General features: G+C 40.7%; 3 protein-coding genes across 4 annotated transcripts; all 3 read left to right on the top strand.

Annotated features, from left to right (window-relative positions):
• The first annotated feature begins 2,787 nt into the window (after positions 1–2,787).
• On the top strand, positions 2,788–9,827 carry LOC124067125 (target of Myb protein 1-like). Of its 2 annotated transcripts, none has more exons than XM_046404217.1 (15): positions 2,788–3,003; positions 4,436–4,520; positions 4,990–5,068; positions 5,334–5,483; positions 6,176–6,310; positions 6,403–6,552; positions 6,967–7,083; positions 7,339–7,472; positions 7,564–7,606; positions 7,695–7,830; positions 8,150–8,216; positions 8,740–8,815; positions 8,942–9,001; positions 9,094–9,133; positions 9,247–9,827. In XM_046404217.1, the coding sequence occupies exons 1-15, from the start codon at positions 2,931–2,933 to the stop codon at positions 9,390–9,392; spliced, it is 1,491 nt and encodes a 496-aa protein (XP_046260173.1). In that variant the 5' UTR covers positions 2,788–2,930; the 3' UTR covers positions 9,393–9,827. The 2 variants fall into 2 exon arrangements, with proteins under 2 accessions (XP_046260173.1, XP_046260184.1); XM_046404228.1 differs by having other exon boundaries at positions 7,698–7,830.
• Positions 9,828–9,958: 131 nt separating this feature from the next.
• LOC124067137 (noggin-2-like) lies at positions 9,959–11,870 on the top strand. The gene has a single exon (XM_046404240.1). The coding sequence runs from the start codon at positions 10,466–10,468 to the stop codon at positions 11,348–11,350; it is 885 nt and encodes a 294-aa protein (XP_046260196.1). The 5' UTR covers positions 9,959–10,465; the 3' UTR covers positions 11,351–11,870.
• A 347-nt stretch (positions 11,871–12,217) lies between these two features.
• Positions 12,218–17,591, top strand: get3 (guided entry of tail-anchored proteins factor 3, ATPase). Its single transcript, XM_046404273.1, has 8 exons — positions 12,218–12,235; positions 12,318–12,465; positions 13,311–13,458; positions 14,248–14,396; positions 14,550–14,700; positions 15,225–15,332; positions 15,734–15,931; positions 16,022–17,591. The coding sequence occupies exons 2-8, from the start codon at positions 12,323–12,325 to the stop codon at positions 16,148–16,150; spliced, it is 1,026 nt and encodes a 341-aa protein (XP_046260229.1). The 5' UTR covers positions 12,218–12,235; positions 12,318–12,322; the 3' UTR covers positions 16,151–17,591.
• The last annotated feature ends 80 nt before the right edge of the window (positions 17,592–17,671 follow it).

Raw genomic sequence — 17,671 nt, forward strand, 5'->3', positions numbered from 1 at the left:
AACAGTGCTGTGTGGGTTTTAAGTTGTTACATTATGCCAGGTCATACAGCCTGGGGAAAAGAGATAACACCGGTTCTCTCCTCCTCATGGCCACACTGTGACCCAGCATCCCTCTGGGCTTTCTAATCTGCCTTTTGGATCAGCTGAAGCTACAATGCTTTGACGAGAGCTGTGTGCAAGAGAAGAGGACTGGAGTTGTATACCAGTTGAGATGATGTGAAAGGTTAGCTTTATGTGTAAAAATTTGTTTACAGATTCATAAATGGTGTAACTGAGAATTAACAATAAAGACAAGTTTCACTTTTCATTTTGTTACTCGGGTCATTAAAGTATTAGGGAGAGGCCTGGGGGTATCTGAGGTCAAAGGTCACTCACTTTCTTTTTCACATTCTCTATGATTTTGATTTGAACTAATGACCGTTCTGATATCCCAGAGAAACAGTCATATCACAGATTTGGAACTGAGGAAGTATTATGTCATACTATAAAACACTTCACTTTTTTCTTACTTTTTATTTAAGGTATTTTCCTCATCAGATGCATATAGTATGGATGCAAGTTGTACAAGCAGATGTTATTTCTCTGACTGCAACTCCTCTCAGTCAGGACTGAGTCAGTGGTAATCCACAGTCTGTATATCATTATATCAACGTGACTGTAATTATTTCACGTGTTCAATAGTACACCCCAGACCACAGTCTATCAGTACATGGTTTCTGAGCTGTCATTGTGGGTGTGTTTGTCTTGAACAACAACAACAAGGGAGAAACTTTCATAGACGGGCCACATACTGTAGGTTCAATGCTGCCACCTAGTGGTCACATTACACAAATGCAAGCGGGCGTCATATATATTAGTCAGGTATAACGCCACATAATGCCAAAGAGTGCTGTAATATAACTAAGTACACCTACTTGACTATTGTACCACTACAGTGGAAATTTGAAGTTCTTGTCCTTGAGTATTTCCTTATTTTCTACTCATACCACTTTACACTTCTGCTCCGCTCACTTACAAATGTTATGCCTTTTTTATATTTTCAATTACACAACAGTTTAAGTGGAACAGACTCAATTAATCAATTTATCAGTTACAGAAAATCAGTTAGCAACTATTTTGATAACGAATGATGAGGCGATTTTCAGAATCAGGTAAAAACAGACACCAGAAAATAAAATAATCTCCAGAGCACTGTGCCTGACAACACCAGATGGTGAAATGAGAAACAAACAAATAAGAGATGCTTAGTCAACAAGAGTCCTAAACCATAAACACATAGTTTCTTTTAGATTGTGGGCAGCTAACATTTCTTTCTCCACCAAATGCTGTCTCTCTGTTATAATGCAGGCCACATTTAAGACACCAGGTGGTGCTGCGGACGTAAAGGTTTCGGACCAAACCGCAACTTTACACCTACAAATCATTTATGTTCTCGAACGCTGGTTGTGGAGTTTCACCAAACTGACTACAGCAACACGTACCTGCCCCTCATATGCATATTGTTCATATCGACCTCCACTTCTGCATGTACAGGGACTGTTTTCCTCTCATGGGTCTTGTGTCCTGCTGTGACTACATAAATGAGGCTGAGTGAAGATGAAGTGTGAGTTTTCTCACCATTTGTGATGATTCTTAAATGAAACATCTCATTGTTGAAAGCATGGCGTGTGATTTAACTATATGGAAAAAAGAGAAGCTGAAGGTCTGTTTCACCTCTTTTTCCTCAATTGAAATAAAATTCATATTTTTACCACAGCGATTTTGGACAGAGTCTGTCCTAACAATGTGTTAACAATGTACTCAAAATGATCCTACTCAGATTCACACAGGAACTCAATTTGATAACACAGAGGAACAAAGTATGTATTCAAAGATAAGAAGATTGGTAAATGATTACAATGCAATAAGTTTTATGGTCTGCATCAGGCCCAACATGTTCTTTGAACATAAAGGCAAATTCCTGTTGAATATGTATCTCTCTCTTTTCCAAATGTTTCCTGGCCGGCCACGCTAAACCAAAGATTTAAAAATGTACAAGGATGGATGCGAAGGATCCACAGTGAGCTACTACAACACACCACTTTTTAGTGAGGGAAATATTGTATTAGTTTTTAATTAATCTGACAGTTATAGTTACTAGTTACTTTAAAGATCAAGACTTTATATGTACAGTGCAGTTGAGATCACTTTATATAATATGCATTTCTATAGATTAAACTATATACATGTATATTTGTACAGGCAGGCCTACAGTGCAGTTTCTGAATGCATGTCTTTTACTGTTAAGCATTTTTCTGCTCTGCTCCTTTTTTCAATCTTGAATTTCCCTCAGGATCAATAAAATATTTATCTATCTATCTATCTATCTATCTATCTAATACTTCTTCCAGCAATGATAAAAGCATAAATTATACAGTATTCTGTAACAACGGTCAACGGCCTGCAAAAGAATGAGTACTTTTACTGAAGATACTTTAGCTGATACTTGAGTAAGATTTTGAGTGACTCTTTCTTGTAACCAGCTGTGGCGTTAGGATGCCGCTGTGAGCAGGCCTATCTGCTTCACTCTCATGTACTAACTTCAGTTTTGAGGACTTATGTACAAAAATAATTATACGTCTTTATATTATTCCTTCAAATCTCTGATAATGTAATATTCAATTGACTCAGACCTGCGACTGAAAAGTGTCTTTATGTGAACTTTTGCACCTTTTCAAACAGTGGGTGAGATCAGACAAGCGGTTCCTGTGTGATATGTGTTTCCTGGCTGTGTGTGTGTGTGCGTGTGTTTTCACGTGACCTCCTCAGCTCGTGCGCCTTTGAGGCAGCGGCAGGCACTGAAAGTGAGTTTAAATAGGAACACCGCAGTTCATAGCTCAGCGGTTGGCAAAATACCTTAAATTCAAAGAAGACGCTTTTAATTTTCGAGGATGTTTTCACTCGGGGAGAAAATGGAGTTTCTCCTCGGAAACCCCTTTTCAACGCCCGTCGGTCAGAGAATCGGTAAGTCGCAGCTGATTTTGAAACTGTTTATGTCAGGATCGGTGCGCCGCTGGTTTCACTTTGACATCATTTAAGTGAAATAGTCAGTAACACGTTGCAGCATTTTATAATCTCGCTGCCAGGCTTGTGAAATAACTTAATTACACTTTGGGTGTTTGTTTTCTTATCCTAAAATGTTCAATAATAAATTTTGACAGAAGCATAAAAACAAGTCTTAAGGGCCAATGACGTGACAGAGGCGGGACTTGTTCCCCCCAGTCTTCCGTGTCATTGGTGGCTACAAGTTAAGCGACAACCGAATTAAGGAGGCAGGGGATGTTTCTTGTCACTTCCTCAATCACTAATGTGTTTTCTCGAGGTGCAGTTTCACACCTTGTGAGTAAGCGTTCTGATCCTCTGTAACGGCCATATGTCATGTTACTAAACTTTTTCAGCAGCAGTATTTCCTCATAATGGCAGTAGGTTGCTGTAAGGCAAGAACTGCTGCTGATGTCTGGAAAAATGTGCAATCAGGACAGTCATGAGCAGTGAGAAAATGTCCCACACCCACCTCATGTCTTCCTTCCTCTTATTTCATCCCTTTGCTTTCTCACACATAAATGTCAGAGAGGTTTCATCCACTTCAGAGGCCAATGAGAACAGAAGCAGCTGACAGTCACATGAAGTGGTGGGAGCTGGGGAAGGAGAGGGGAGGGAGGGAGGGAGTGGATGCGAGGAGGAGAAGGGAGTAAAAAAAACAAAGCGATTGAGAAAGGCAGTTGAGAGGGTTTGGAGAAATGTGGGGGGTGCTGCTGGAAAGGAATGAAGGAGATTTAGAGACTTATGAGGGGTGGAGTGCAAAGAAAGCTGGCTTTGATTGCTAAATAGTTTAGAGGGAAAGACACGTTTGAGCCGAAACCTATTTTCTCAATCAGCTTGATACTATAAACAACAAGCTGCTATAAAACTGTTACCTGGTACATTCCACTTACTTCACAGGAGAGATTTTGGTATTTGATGTTTGTCCTCTCACTGGTTTAAAGTGGGCGAGGCTTTGTTTGGTAAAGGAGATGAGTCTTTATTTGTCAACAGTGTATTTGTGTTCAGATCAGCATATTGGACATTTACCTTTGATTTCCAAAGTCTAGGCATCTCATGCCATCTTGTCAGCCTGTCATGTCAAAAGAAATGCGCCATTATTATCACACATCAGTGGTTTGTTTGCTTGTAATGTCAATAGGCTATTAAAGCCATATCAAACTGATATCTTGCAGACATCAGAAGACCGGATTATTTCAACATTTATCCAGTCCCATATTTGCTTGATTTTTGAATTATCAGCTTGTGACACACTGTTTTAGTCAGTTTGGTGGAGTGGACTGATTTGACCGTCTGGACAAGCCCCATATCAGGAAGACTGTCCAACTCTACCTGACTCTTTTTCTGTTGACAGAGCGAGCGACCAGCGGCTCTCTGCAGTCAGAGGACTGGGGTCTCAACATGGAGATATGTGACATCATCAATGAGACAGAAGAGGGGTAGGATCACCACACACACAGCCTTCATCTGATGCGTATTGTTCAAAGCTTTAAGCCTTAACACTTAAACTTTCTGACTAATCAGTACACTGTCCTATATATAGGCCTTTTTCTATTTATTGAATGAACTACATATGTATGAGAGCAATCTGACAGTTTGTCATGCACTGTGCTGCTATGAGGAATGGCACTGCAGGTCTGAAATGTAGCATGTTTGTAGTAGTTAGATAGCTAAGCTAGTTAGCTAGTTAGAAAGCTAAGAAGGTCTTCAGGCAGTTATACTTTGCCTGAAGAGTCGCTCACATGAGCCATAAAACCATGAATGAACTGCCTTCATTAATGCTTCTGCAACAGAAACCCTCTTTATCTTCTTTTTTTCTAAACTATTGTTTATTTTCATGCTCAGATGCCAAGATGGAAAAACAAGCAAACTGATCATCTGATGCAAATTTGTTTTTATTTTTTCCAGGCCCAGAGATTCAGTGAGAGCTATTAGGAAGAGGATCGTAGGAAACAAAAACTTCAGAGAGATCATGCTGGCTCTTACTGTGAGTAAATCATCTGTGTGTGGTTGTATTTAAGATTGTGTTCATTCTTTCATGAGTTGAGGATTGCAGAGTGTGAGAGTGTGATCACAAGGCCAGAATGACCCTTGTCCTGGCTGGCTGGTGGCCTAGGGGAGATGCTTTTTTGTTGTGTTTGCTTCCACAAGTGACTAAATAAGCATCCACATTGAGGCAATGGGAGAAAAAGCTTTACTTTGGATCAGCTTGAATCACAGGTTTGATTACATTTGCACCTTTTCATACACAGGTTCTTGAGACCTGTGTGAAGAACTGCGGACATCGCTTCCATGTTCTGGTGGCGTCGCAGGAGTTCGTTGAATCCGTTTTGGTTCGTTCCATTTTGCCCAAATACAATCCCCCCACTGTCCTCCACGACAGGGTGCTCAGCCTCATACAGGTATGTGGAAGCTCCTGCAGTTATGGTAGTAATGATATGTCTGCACTAAGACTGCGACAAATGAGCATCTCCATTATTGATTAATGGAGATGATGCTTATTTTCTTTAATAATTGATTAATCATATCCATAAAATGTCAGATAACAGAAAGTAAATCACCATCATATTTTACTAAAAATCAAAGGTGATTGCTGGTTTTATCTGACCAGCAATCCTAAACTCAGATATATTCTGTTTTCACATAGAAACCTGGGAAACTAGTAAATATTCATGTTTGAGCACCTGGAGCCAGTTAAACTCTGACATTTTGTGCTGCACTGAATTTTACTTTACTCTTATTTTTACTCTTATTTAGCTTTAAGTGCTTTGGCAGTCTTCACCTGTATTGTTTGAGATTCAGTGGCATGTTGACATCTCACAGCTTTTAAAGTGTACGTCAGCTGGACTCTGTTATGGCTACCGACATGTGGTGTTATCATTAGTGTTCTTTGTGATCCCAATACATTCATATGTTCCTTTGCTGCGTTGTGTGGATTGGCAGACTAGCAGGAATGATAACATTAGATAGAGTAAGGCATGTGGCCTTTCTTGTCTTCTTGTTCTTTTCACATGTAGTCTTTGTTTTGGCCCGTGTGCTGTGTGACTGAACATTCTCATCGTATTTTCCATACTATGTTCTTTCTCCCGACCAGTCGTGGGCTGATGCATTTCGCAGCTCTCCTTCGCTGATGGGGGTGGTGTACGTTTATGATGACCTGAGGAGACGCGGGCTGGAGTTCCCCATGACAGACCTGGATGCTCTGTCCCCCATCCACACTCCCAATAGGGTGAGACTGTCTTCAAAGTGAAAATAACATCCAAGTGTAGATGTCTTTATCTATACTGTACCTCTCTGACAAATTTCACTGCTGCTTTGCAGAGCATCCCAGAAAACGGGACTCCTGAGGCAACCACTGTCCCTACTCCCACACATGAGCCACGACCACAAGCACCTCCCAGTGTTCCCACTCAGAATAGTTCACCTCCAGTCCAACCTGGTGATGTACCATCCTCCCTCTCAACAGAACAGGTGCCGCTTCCTGGAATAACACCTGTTAGTCAGTGACTACAGAGAAGAAAGCTAAGGACTGACTGATATTTTAGCGTTAAAAAGTCCTCATTACAACCATTGTGATTTGTGTTGGAAAACAAAACATGAAGTTTAACTGCATCTTAAATCAGGCCTATGGTTCCCCAAACCACTAGTCACTTAGCCATTACGTGTAGGTATGACTAACAACATTGTTAACTTCTGTGTTTGTCATAATATTACTAAAATTCTCAACACTTCTTAACACTTCTCTTCCAGTGTTGCCTTCACATTGTATAACAGCAATGCATCACTAACCCAAGCAGTTAACAACAAACTAACTGTAAAATAAACTTTATTGTGTTGAGGCTTTTGACTGCTGTGGATTTAAAAACAAATGTATTTCCTATCCAGGAACAGAAGCTGCGGCGTGAGCTGGCGCTTGTGAAGGGAAATCTTACTGTGATGTCAGAAATGCTGAACGAACTAATACCTGGACAGAGCCAGCAAGATGACACAGAGCTGCTACAGGTGTGATGTGCTACAGGTTTTGCTAATGCTGAATGTACAATGGTACTGTACTGCATGCGTGTGCTCAAAGCAATTTCAGGTATTATGTTGTTGTCAACAACTTCTGGGATGTGTAGGAAACCAGGGATTGACGTGAATGTAGATAAGGCGGCATAAAAAGAATATTTACGTCTGATAATTCGATAACTCTTGGTGACTCCTGATGTTCCCGCAGTCTGTGTCATGTCATTTCCATCTCCTCCTGTGTCCAAGCAGCAGCTGTACTCAGTGTGTAAGAACATGCAGGCTCGAGTGGTGGAGCTCATCCCCCAGCTGCTGGATGAAGGGTTTATAGAGGAGCTTCTTGTGGTCAACGATGACCTCAACAATGCCTTCATCCGCTACGAGAGGTGTGCTATAAGACAATGTTGGATGTACGTGCGCAGTTTGTATCTGACTCATGGCTGATTTCATATTCTTTGTGTTGTGTTTGTGTTTTAGGTTTGACAGACTGAACAAGGCACAAATGACAAATACTCAACAGGTAGAAAAAGATCTTGAGTACCGTATACGTCAGGAAACTGTGAGGTGTAAAGTTTTTCATCTTCTTTTATTATATGTTCCCTTCCTAGCAGAGCTCTACCACAAGCCAGAGCCTCATCGACCTCAGCCCTGAGCATTCGACTCTGAGCCAGCCTGCTGTCATCACAGCAACCAGCCAACCAGCAGTCAGCACCACAGTCAATCAGTGGAAATCATCCAACCACAGTGCGGAAACTTTGGATAATTTTTGCGTCATATCTGCACTGTTTTGCAATACCAAATCCGTTGCTATTGTGATTTGGTGTTTTTGTGTTAGGAAACGGAGGAAATATATTGTGATATGTTTGGCAGTGACAGGTTGTATGTGGAGAGTGAGACAGATAATCACATCACGAATGACATTTTGGTATATTGTGGTTTTATTATTAAATATGTCTACCACAGAAATTTAGATACCAAGATGAAAGAAGTTTTTTGGTGATCAGTTGTTATGACATATTACTATTTATTTAAATATCAGTTGTGTTAACCTTGTGCCTTGCAGAGGAGGAGGAGGAGTTTGACATGTTTGCCCAGACAAGAGGCAGCTCCCTTGCTGAGCAAAGGAAAAGGTGAGTGGTGTCAACTGGTGTTAACTGGTGATGGAAAGATACACATTATGTCATGATCACGATGCTCTCACTACACACACTGTGTTTTTATTTGTGTGCTGCACTGACTTTATGGGATGAAAGTACCTCATGACTAGGACAAGCTGTACCTGAATTAACAATATAGATATCTGTGATATACATTTAATTATTATTCCAAGTGAGTATAATTGAATTTAAAATTTCTGAATATAGTTATGAATTTCAATCTGACCGATGAGCTTCAAGTTTTGCCACAAAGATATCTACAGATTAGTTTTGGCCTACAGTACATGATGCTGTGATCGTCAAAGACAAAAATGCCAAAGAGATATGTTGAAAAGAAAGACATGTACTTTATATTTAATAACCAATGTCTCTGTATATTCTGTTGAAGCTGAAAGTAAAGCTGGAAATGATTTGTTTATACTGGGCTGCGAAAATGAAGATTTGGTTTAATAAAGTCGACGTGACATCACACCTTTATGATACACCTTATCTCTAGTGTCAGGTATGAGGACCCAGGAGCTGTGGAGGGCCTTGCTGGAGCCCTGGATACGAGGTTGCAGGTCACAGGAGGGGTACGTGCATCGAGTATTTAACACAGTACACATTCCTGTGACATAAAAAGTACAACTTGCTAGTTGTGTAAGTATACCTAAAACACTGTTCCACCCTATTGCTCTCTCACCCTGCTTTTTTCTTAGATGGTACCAGTGAGAAACTCTGTGCAGAACGATGTTGACAAATGGTTATCTTGTGATATGGTAAGAGAAAGCCTCTCTATATACAGTGTTCTTTTGACATAACAACAATGGGATTATTAATAAAGTATGATATGCTGTGTTTGGAAATACAGGAAGAGCAGTCGTCAGTTAGTGAAGGAGTGTCCAGTGAAGGTGTGTTCTTCTCTCTGCTGCCATTTCAGTGTAAAAACTGTGTTTTAGAAATCTCGCTCACTTCCCGTGTGTTCATGTTCACACACGTCTCTGACTATAACTTTGCCTTCCAGAGTTTGATAAGTTTCTGGAAGATCGGGCAAAGGCAGCAGATCACAGCAGCGGGGCAGTTCTCAGCGTGCCACCCTCCACATCCAGACCGCCGCCGCAATCGACCCGGCAACAGGAGACATCACATGACCACCTTTTTTCACTTTGAGTTTGAGGACAAACAAAAGAAGCGAGTGGATGTAACAGCCAATGCACACATTCCGTCACATTTAAATATACCTGCAATCTCTCACATGTTGTGCCCAGTCAGGTGTTGAACCCACACACACACACACACACACACACACACACACACACACACACACACACACCTGACACTACAGAACTGCTGTCAAATCAACTCATTGCATAAATGCAGTGTTTCACAGTTAATTCTGCTGTTTGTTATCTTTATGTAATTGTAAGCAACATAATGTGACTGTATTTATGAAATGCATTATTATAATGTTGATATCAACTAAAGATTAAATTAGAACAAGTGTTTACAGTTCTGTTTAATGTTAAAAATATATTTGATATTACACTGTGTTCCTTTGACACAGACACTTGATGTTGTGTAGATCTGAATAAAAGCTGCCTTGTCGTGCAAACATGTTGCATCTGTCTGCTTTTTAAATCCGTTCCGCTGGGTCATCATCTAAGCTACTTTGATGGGAATTTACCCTGAAGCTTGTTTTCTAACTGATCTAAGTGAGGTCTTTTTGTGACTTATTTTTGCAGATCTTGTGTCTCAGATGGCTGACATGGCTCCATCAAAACAAGGTCAAATGAAACTTTTTTTCTTGATTTTGTGCTTGCTGGGAAATATGTAGGACTAGTTTTTCATCTTATACAAGTCCCTCCTTGATGACAGCTCAGTGCGTGTCTTCTCTTGGCTAGCACACAGGAATCTGTTAAAATTCCAGTTATTCTGATAATCAACACACGAGAGCAAAATACGACTTCTCAGGTTTGTTCTGTATATCTGCAATGAAGTTAGTCAAAACATCAGAGCCTTGAATAAGAAGTGGGAGCTCAGGTGTGCTATACTCAATAATAAGCCTGCTGTTTGTGTGATAAGGTGTTAATTTCAGTATGTTATTGATTAAGAGCTCAAGGATGTCTGCTGTTGGGTACACTGAGTCCCTGAAGCACCCAGAGGAGAACCCATAACTCGACGAGTGAAAAGGAAGACGAGGGAAAAATTCTCATACTTCTGTTCTACCATCCACACCTGAGACCATGCCTGGACTGTTCAGCTGTGGAGTCTGGATTTCTGTGTTGGTTCTTCAGTATGGATCTTCAGCATTTACCTCTCACATTTCAACCCAGAATAAGCCTCCAAATGTAACGGTTGTTGGAGAAGAGGATGACACGGACCAGGATCCAACATTTCTTCAGCTGAGAGCCAGTCTACCATCCTACTCACAGCCACTCCAACCATACACCCTGCTGACAAATACTGAAGACTACCACTACCTGCCCAAACCCAGACATCGTCGACCTTCTCGCCTCCGGCGTCTTCTGGGATCCTGTTTTGACTTGTTTTGGATGTCCATAGAAAGGCCATCTGAAGGTCACAGTGATGGTAAACCTTTGTTGCATGGTGACACACTCTCTGCCAAATTGCCCAGCAACACCACTGCCAGAGAGAGGTTTAACCTGAGTGCCTCTCCAGAGCTGAGAGAGGCTGCAGCAAACCAAAGGCAGAAGCTGGAGAAGGAAGCTGCAGATCTTGACCTCAGTGCTCTTCCCTCACATGTTGCCAGTTCAGTCAGACACTGGTTAGTGCGCTCGGCCACTTGTGGATTAAGCTACCAGTGGGTGGATCTGGGTCCTGCGTTCTGGCCGCGTTGGTTGCGTCAGACTGATTGTGAAAGATCAGATGGAGCGCAAAGTTGCTCCTTTCCTGGTGGGATGGAGTGTGTACGAGCTCAGACAACTCACATAAAGATTCTGGCTTGGCACTGCTTGGATATCAGAGAACGGTTAAATGAGTCTAGAGGGATTAAAGCTGACAGGTCTGATGGCAGCACTGAGATGAGTGCGGGTGAAGTCATAAAAAGATGTTTATGGAGGCAAGTGCCTTATCCTGTGGTCACAGCATGTGCATGTTCGTGTAAATGACTGTAGAGATTTTCAATCCTCCTGATGGTTTCTATTTCATACTGTCGGTGAGTTGACGTTACTGATGAAATCAAAATTATGTTGACTGATTTTACAAACCTAATTGCAGCTACCTTGAAACATTCAGTAAAAAATAGCATGTACTTTAAATGTCGCAGGCTTTAAGCTAAATTAAATAAAAATATTTTCGCCTGATAAAATGTTCAATTATTTTTTTGTGGACATTTTTCAACAAAAGTGCTCTTTTCCAAGTCACTCTGAGTATCACTCAGGGAGCTGTCAGGTCAATCACTATCCTCTATTGTTGCTTCATGAAAGAAAGCTGCAAGCTCAGGTGCCCCTGCAAGTCATAAAGTACTGTATATGTTGCTTGTACATGTTCTCTCTTCTGTGATGGTCTGGGGATTCAAAATTGCAATGCTTTGATCACAAGGTTGTCTTTGTCCATCACAGTGGCAACCTAAAAATGAAAATCTTTGTGTTGTACCTGTAATTATTATCATTCAAGTAAATAAAGATATTACATTGCAAAAAAAAAAAAAAAGAAAAAAAAAAAGTACAGTTTCTGTAACATCTGTGATGTCCATTCAATTTAAAAGTCTACGTCTCTACCTTTGTCATGTGATAGGAATAAAGCCACAGGTTGAGGTTTGTAACAATAAAAAAGCCTCATTGGACCCATCCAGCTTTAAAATCTTTTACTTCACTGTCCATTCTGACTCCACCCTTATTGGTAGTGTCTGAGTCCTCTGGGGGGTGGCTTAAAATTACTTATAAATTGCTTATTCCAAATATATTACTCCCACAACTACCATAACATCACTTTAGACTTCTGTTGCTTGGATATTTTACCAGGACTTCAGTTTCACACGATTATACAGAAAGGTAAGTTCGACTTTGTCCGGAGAGCAGTGAAGGCAGCACTGTCGGTACATCCCACCTGAGCTGTACGTTACATTGTACACAGACAAGATGGCAGCTTCATTGGAAGACGAATTTGAAGATGCGCCTGATGTGGAGCCTTTAGAACCGACACTGAAGAATATAATCGAGCAGAAGTCTTTAAAATGGATATTTGTGGGTGGAAAAGGTGGTGTCGGTAAAACGACATGTAGGTAAGTTGATGGGAAATGCATATTAGCTTCCTTCAAATGAGTAGGAGTTAGCCTACGTCGCTAGCTAACGTAGCTATCTTAGATTAGCCACCAGGCATAAGTTGACGTGGGTTATTCTCAGTTAACGTTAAAGATGTGTTTTTTCCGGAACACCAATCCGATGAGCGTTAGCTTGTTGGCTTAAGACGCGCAAGACTTGAGAAAGCTTTACCATACATTTTAAATCAGTCAGGCTCGAGCCATTTCTTAATTTGCCTGGCTAGTTGAATGCTGTCAAGCACTGTCACTAGCTAACGTTAGCCAGCTGACACATGTCACATAACTATGACTTACGGACTCAAGTGGTTTGACGATCACTCTGCAGGATCAAACCGACAACACGCTTCTTGTCGCTTGTTTTCTCCATTTAACACTTGAATCTCATGTCTGGTGTGTATTCAAAAGGTAACTTTATTATTTTGGAACTAAGCTACAGGACAAATGCCCAGAGATGAAGCTAGCGTTAGCTGCCAGGTATACACAATAGGGCGCAATATAGTATATATATAGTATATAAATATATTAACAATATATATATATTGAGGAGAGAGAATGAGAATGTTACTTTACTTTAACTTGCAATTCTATGGCTCTAATTTATTTGTTAGCCCACCCAATCAATTTCAGCACCAGCCGCCACTGAATGCATTCATTGCATGCAACCAGAACCAAATAAGTTCATTAAATATTTCACTTAGCTTGCTCACTGCAGCACAACATAGCGATATAAATAATTCTTTATCAGTTCTTCGAGGAAGAAGGTTGTTGACATGAGGTTGTTACCCGCATCTGTGTCATTTGTCTAGCTGTAGTTTGGCTGTCCAGCTCGCTGCTGTCAGGGAGAGCGTCCTCATCATCTCCACTGATCCTGCTCATAATATCTCTGATGCTTTTGACCAGAAGTTCTCAAAGGTCCCTACTAAGGTTAAGGGCTATGATAACCTCTTTGCAATGGTAAGTCACACTGCATTAAGAAAACTGTGAGCACTGATACACAAGGAGATGTTAAAGGCAATCACTGAAGTAAAAGGTCAATTTCTTAACCTGTTTACATGGCAGCAGAAATTTTGACTTGTCACTGAAACACTAAACACTGGTCTGACGGATAACGTTAGTGTTTCTGTTCAATTTAATTGTCTCAGAAAGACATGCCAGTGAGCGAACAAACATCTATAGCCAGTCACCTGTCAGATGTTTAAATACATTAAAATATGAGAAACCTTTAATGTATTACATTTAATTTTTGGCATCTAATGTAATCAAGTAAAATGCCAGGGACTCAAACAGTAGAGATGATAAAAGGGATACATCCAAATTAAAGAAATCATTTGTTACATTTTGAAAGAAACGTTCATGGAAAAGGCAGTGTTTTAACGTTTTCTTCGTGTTATTTTTCGTCACATTCACAGACTTTATGAACATAGTTGGAAACATTAGTGAGGTACATAGCTCAACAAAATACATGACTAAGATGTAGTTGTCTTTAAAGATTTGAATGTGTTAATGTTACATATATCTTAGACAAAGAGATTTATTCAGTAAAAATTTAGAGAATGAGGTCACCACCTCTTCAGTGTCATGAGTGTTCCACATTTGAGTCTCCAGCACAAACCATACTTTTTTTCTTTTCTTTTTTTTTTCTTTTTTTTTTTTTTTTTACCAAAATAAGTTGCTGGAGGCATTAAAATAATTTGCATGTACCCAGTTATAATGTGCTGATTACTTGTGTTTGTGTGAGTGCAGGAGATTGACCCGAGCCTGGGTGTGGCAGAGCTGCCTGATGAGTTCTTCGAGGAGGACAACATGCTCAGCATGGGTAAGAAGATGATGCAGGAGGCCATGAGTGCTTTCCCTGGCATCGACGAGGCCATGAGCTATGCAGAGGTCATGAGGTAAGATAGCATGGTCTCTGGAAAGCCAGATCACAAAACAATGCTGTTCCAGAACTGAGTTTACCTTTCTCGGTAGCATGACTGAACTAGTTAAGAAAAATGTTATTTGCCATTGTTCTACTAACTCAGTGCTCCTCTCTAACTGTACCTCAGGTTAGTGAAAGGAATGAACTTCTCAGTGGTGGTGTTTGACACTGCCCCTACCGGTCACACACTGCGGCTGCTCAACTTTCCCACCATTGTGGAACGTGGTCTGGGCCGCCTCATGCAGATTAAGAACCAGATCAGCCCTTTCATCTCGCAGGTGAAGAGGGTGTGACTGTGACTGTGATCATTTACCAGTAGTGAGTTTAGATATCAATAAAAGCTCCACAAAGCTACACTTGAGTTTTAATTTTTTATTTTTTAGTTGGTTTGACATTTTATACATTAGACATTAGCTATGATTTAAAATACGGGGTTCTTTTATTTTTCATTTTTCAACACAGGAGTTGTACAATGAAATGCAAATTGTAGTCTCTTTTCAAACAGCAAAAAGTTATATAAATGGATGAATAAGTAATAAGTCAGAAAAATAAACTACTTTATACCGTGAATGATGAAGAAGCTGCTTTGCAGCAGGTGAACAGGCTGTGGCTGGGGTGGCTTTTGTCTTTTAGTATCCTTTTGGGCTTTGGACACATTACCGACATCACTGGCAGACTCTCAGTAGATGGATACTGATGATGTTCTGTGGTGTGTGGAAAGTTTCCAGTCTGGATAGTTTCTATTGCTCCTTGTAGATATAACCTGTAGACGTATTCTTTTTTTTCTTCTCTCTTCCTGTAGATGTGTAACATGCTTGGTCTGGGTGACATGAATGCAGATCAGCTGGCCTCTAAACTTGAGGAGACCCTGCCAGTCATCCGCTCCGTCAGTGAGCAGTTCAAAGACCCGGTAAGTCACTCCGGAACCTGCTGTTGCTGCATGAATAACATAAGAAGTGTGCTGTTGCTTTCATGTTGTTTGAGCCTTTGCTTTGTGTAATACAGATTTTTCAAATGCACATGTTCTTCTACAAGGTCTTGAGTGGGCCCTGTTGTCACTTACGTACTTCAGCAAAACTCAGCAACTCAGCAGTTTCTACAGTAATATCTAGTCTGTTTGTGTAGATGGCTTTCAAAGTTATTCAGGCAGCCCGTCTCCTATTGCATCATGTCTTCTGATGTTACACCTTTGCACTGTATGTTGCAATGTTTTACACAGATATTCTGTTGGTAATTCAACACGTTATTAACAGCTTTGTGTACATGTGCTGCAACTCTTTTCCCTTCCCTACTTTTTGTTGTATTCATCAGGAACAGACCACCTTCATCTGTGTGTGCATTGCTGAGTTCCTGTCACTGTATGAGACGGAGCGGCTGATCCAGGAGCTGGCCAAGTGCCGCATTGACACACACAACATCATCGTCAACCAGCTTGTTTTCCCTGACTCAGAGAGGCCGTGTAAAATGTGTGAAGCCCGCCATAAAATCCAGTCCAAGTATTTAGACCAGGTACATGACAGTGTTGTTTGTTTTTGGGTGATGACGATCCAGCTGCACTGTGTGTATCGTCCTCTTTAATAGTCTGTTTTCTCCCTACAGATGGAGGACCTTTATGAAGATTTCCACATAGTTAAGCTACCGTTGCTGCCACATGAAGTTCGAGGTGCTGACAAGGTCAACACGTTCTCTAAGCAACTTCTGGAACCGTACAAACCCCCAAATAAGTGATCTCCCCTCCCTGCAGTAGCTCCCCTCTCCCTCTTACAGACCACACTTATACAGTCTGAACTCACCTCCTCGGAGCTCCCCCCAGCCAGCCTCAAACACCGCAGTAACAGCCTCAAGTTGGTCCACTCAGTCCTCAGCCTGCCATCCAAAGCAGAACACTGCTACAAGCAAGACACACGCCACATCGAAGGGGAGCTGATGATATCATAAACACACAAACACACACATACATAGCTTTCTTTACTGTTACAGACAGAATGCAGTGCATATTTGTGCTGCTTTACTCTCTGGTCAACTTCTCTTTCCTTCCTTTCCTCCGTGTGGGTCTTGTACTATTCGTACTTGAAGCATTTAACTTTTTCTCTGCAAAAACCTCTTCTTCTTCCTCCTCTTCTACTCCCTTTGTCCTGCGCAGTGTCCAACCTCAGTTGTGAAGACAAAGTGTTTCCATTGACGGGTGCTGTGTATTCCAGGATAAATCGGCTTTCAGATGGTTAATGTTTATGCCTTGTTATTCTGTGTGGTTTGGTGTCTGTTCTCCGGTTTGACTTTTCACGCAAATTCATCTCTTATGTCAGGAATTTACATCAAAATCTCTACAGAATCAGGGTGTCAAAAAAGAGGGATACCTTTCAAAAAACAAACCAAACAAAACATCCAAAGCCCAATACGGGCTATCTGGGGTCTTTAGTCATTTTTGTTCCAGACCAAGACTATCCTTGTTACTGCAAAAAACAAAAAAAACAGAGCAGTAGTGTGTCTTCTACCATTTGTCCTGTCATTAGACCTCACCATGCAGTAACCTATTGTCACTGAGATTTTGAATCAAGTCATATTGGGAGCTTTATATCCATATATTGCTCTTATTGTTTGAACTGCCCAGTCTTAATGGCCTCTGTTAAATATTTTAGGCCAGTGCAGTTGCCTCAGGTGGTATGCTGGTGGAGACGGTACTACTTTTACGAGATTCAAAGACAAAATGTGAGATGAGACTTGATGTTCCAGTGGCTGAAAGACTTTATGCAGACAAATTCTCAGCTCCGGTTTCCCATACTATGCTCGCAAAACTCATCAACCACTCTCCTCTGTCGAACATATTGTGTCCATCCTCTTTACTGAGAACTAAATGGGAACACAATTGAAATATATTAGTAGCCTTATTTAGCACATTGTTAATTAAAACATAGTGAATGTTGCTTAATCAACTGTTGATGAAATGAATGGAGCTTCTTTGCCCTAATGAATGAATACTGGACTTAGATTGGCTTGCCTGATGCTTCATTGTTTTCCAATTTAAAAGATACAGGTGGCAGGTTAATGTTCAAGAAAAAAAATTTCCCCTTTTGTGTCACTGGATGCGTTTGATTTAATAAAAATCTGTTTTCCTAAGGTTTTCTTTAAATTATATTGCAAGTGTGAATTAAAACAAACTTGCCTCAAATGAATGCTTTTTTGTCATTCTGTTGGTTTGCATACTTATCATGTCTGTTATTTGAAGTAGACAAACCAATTTCTCATAAG

This window comes from Scatophagus argus, chromosome 2, assembly GCF_020382885.2.
Source record: "Scatophagus argus isolate fScaArg1 chromosome 2, fScaArg1.pri, whole genome shotgun sequence".
Lineage (NCBI taxonomy): Eukaryota > Metazoa > Chordata > Actinopteri > Scatophagidae > Scatophagus > Scatophagus argus.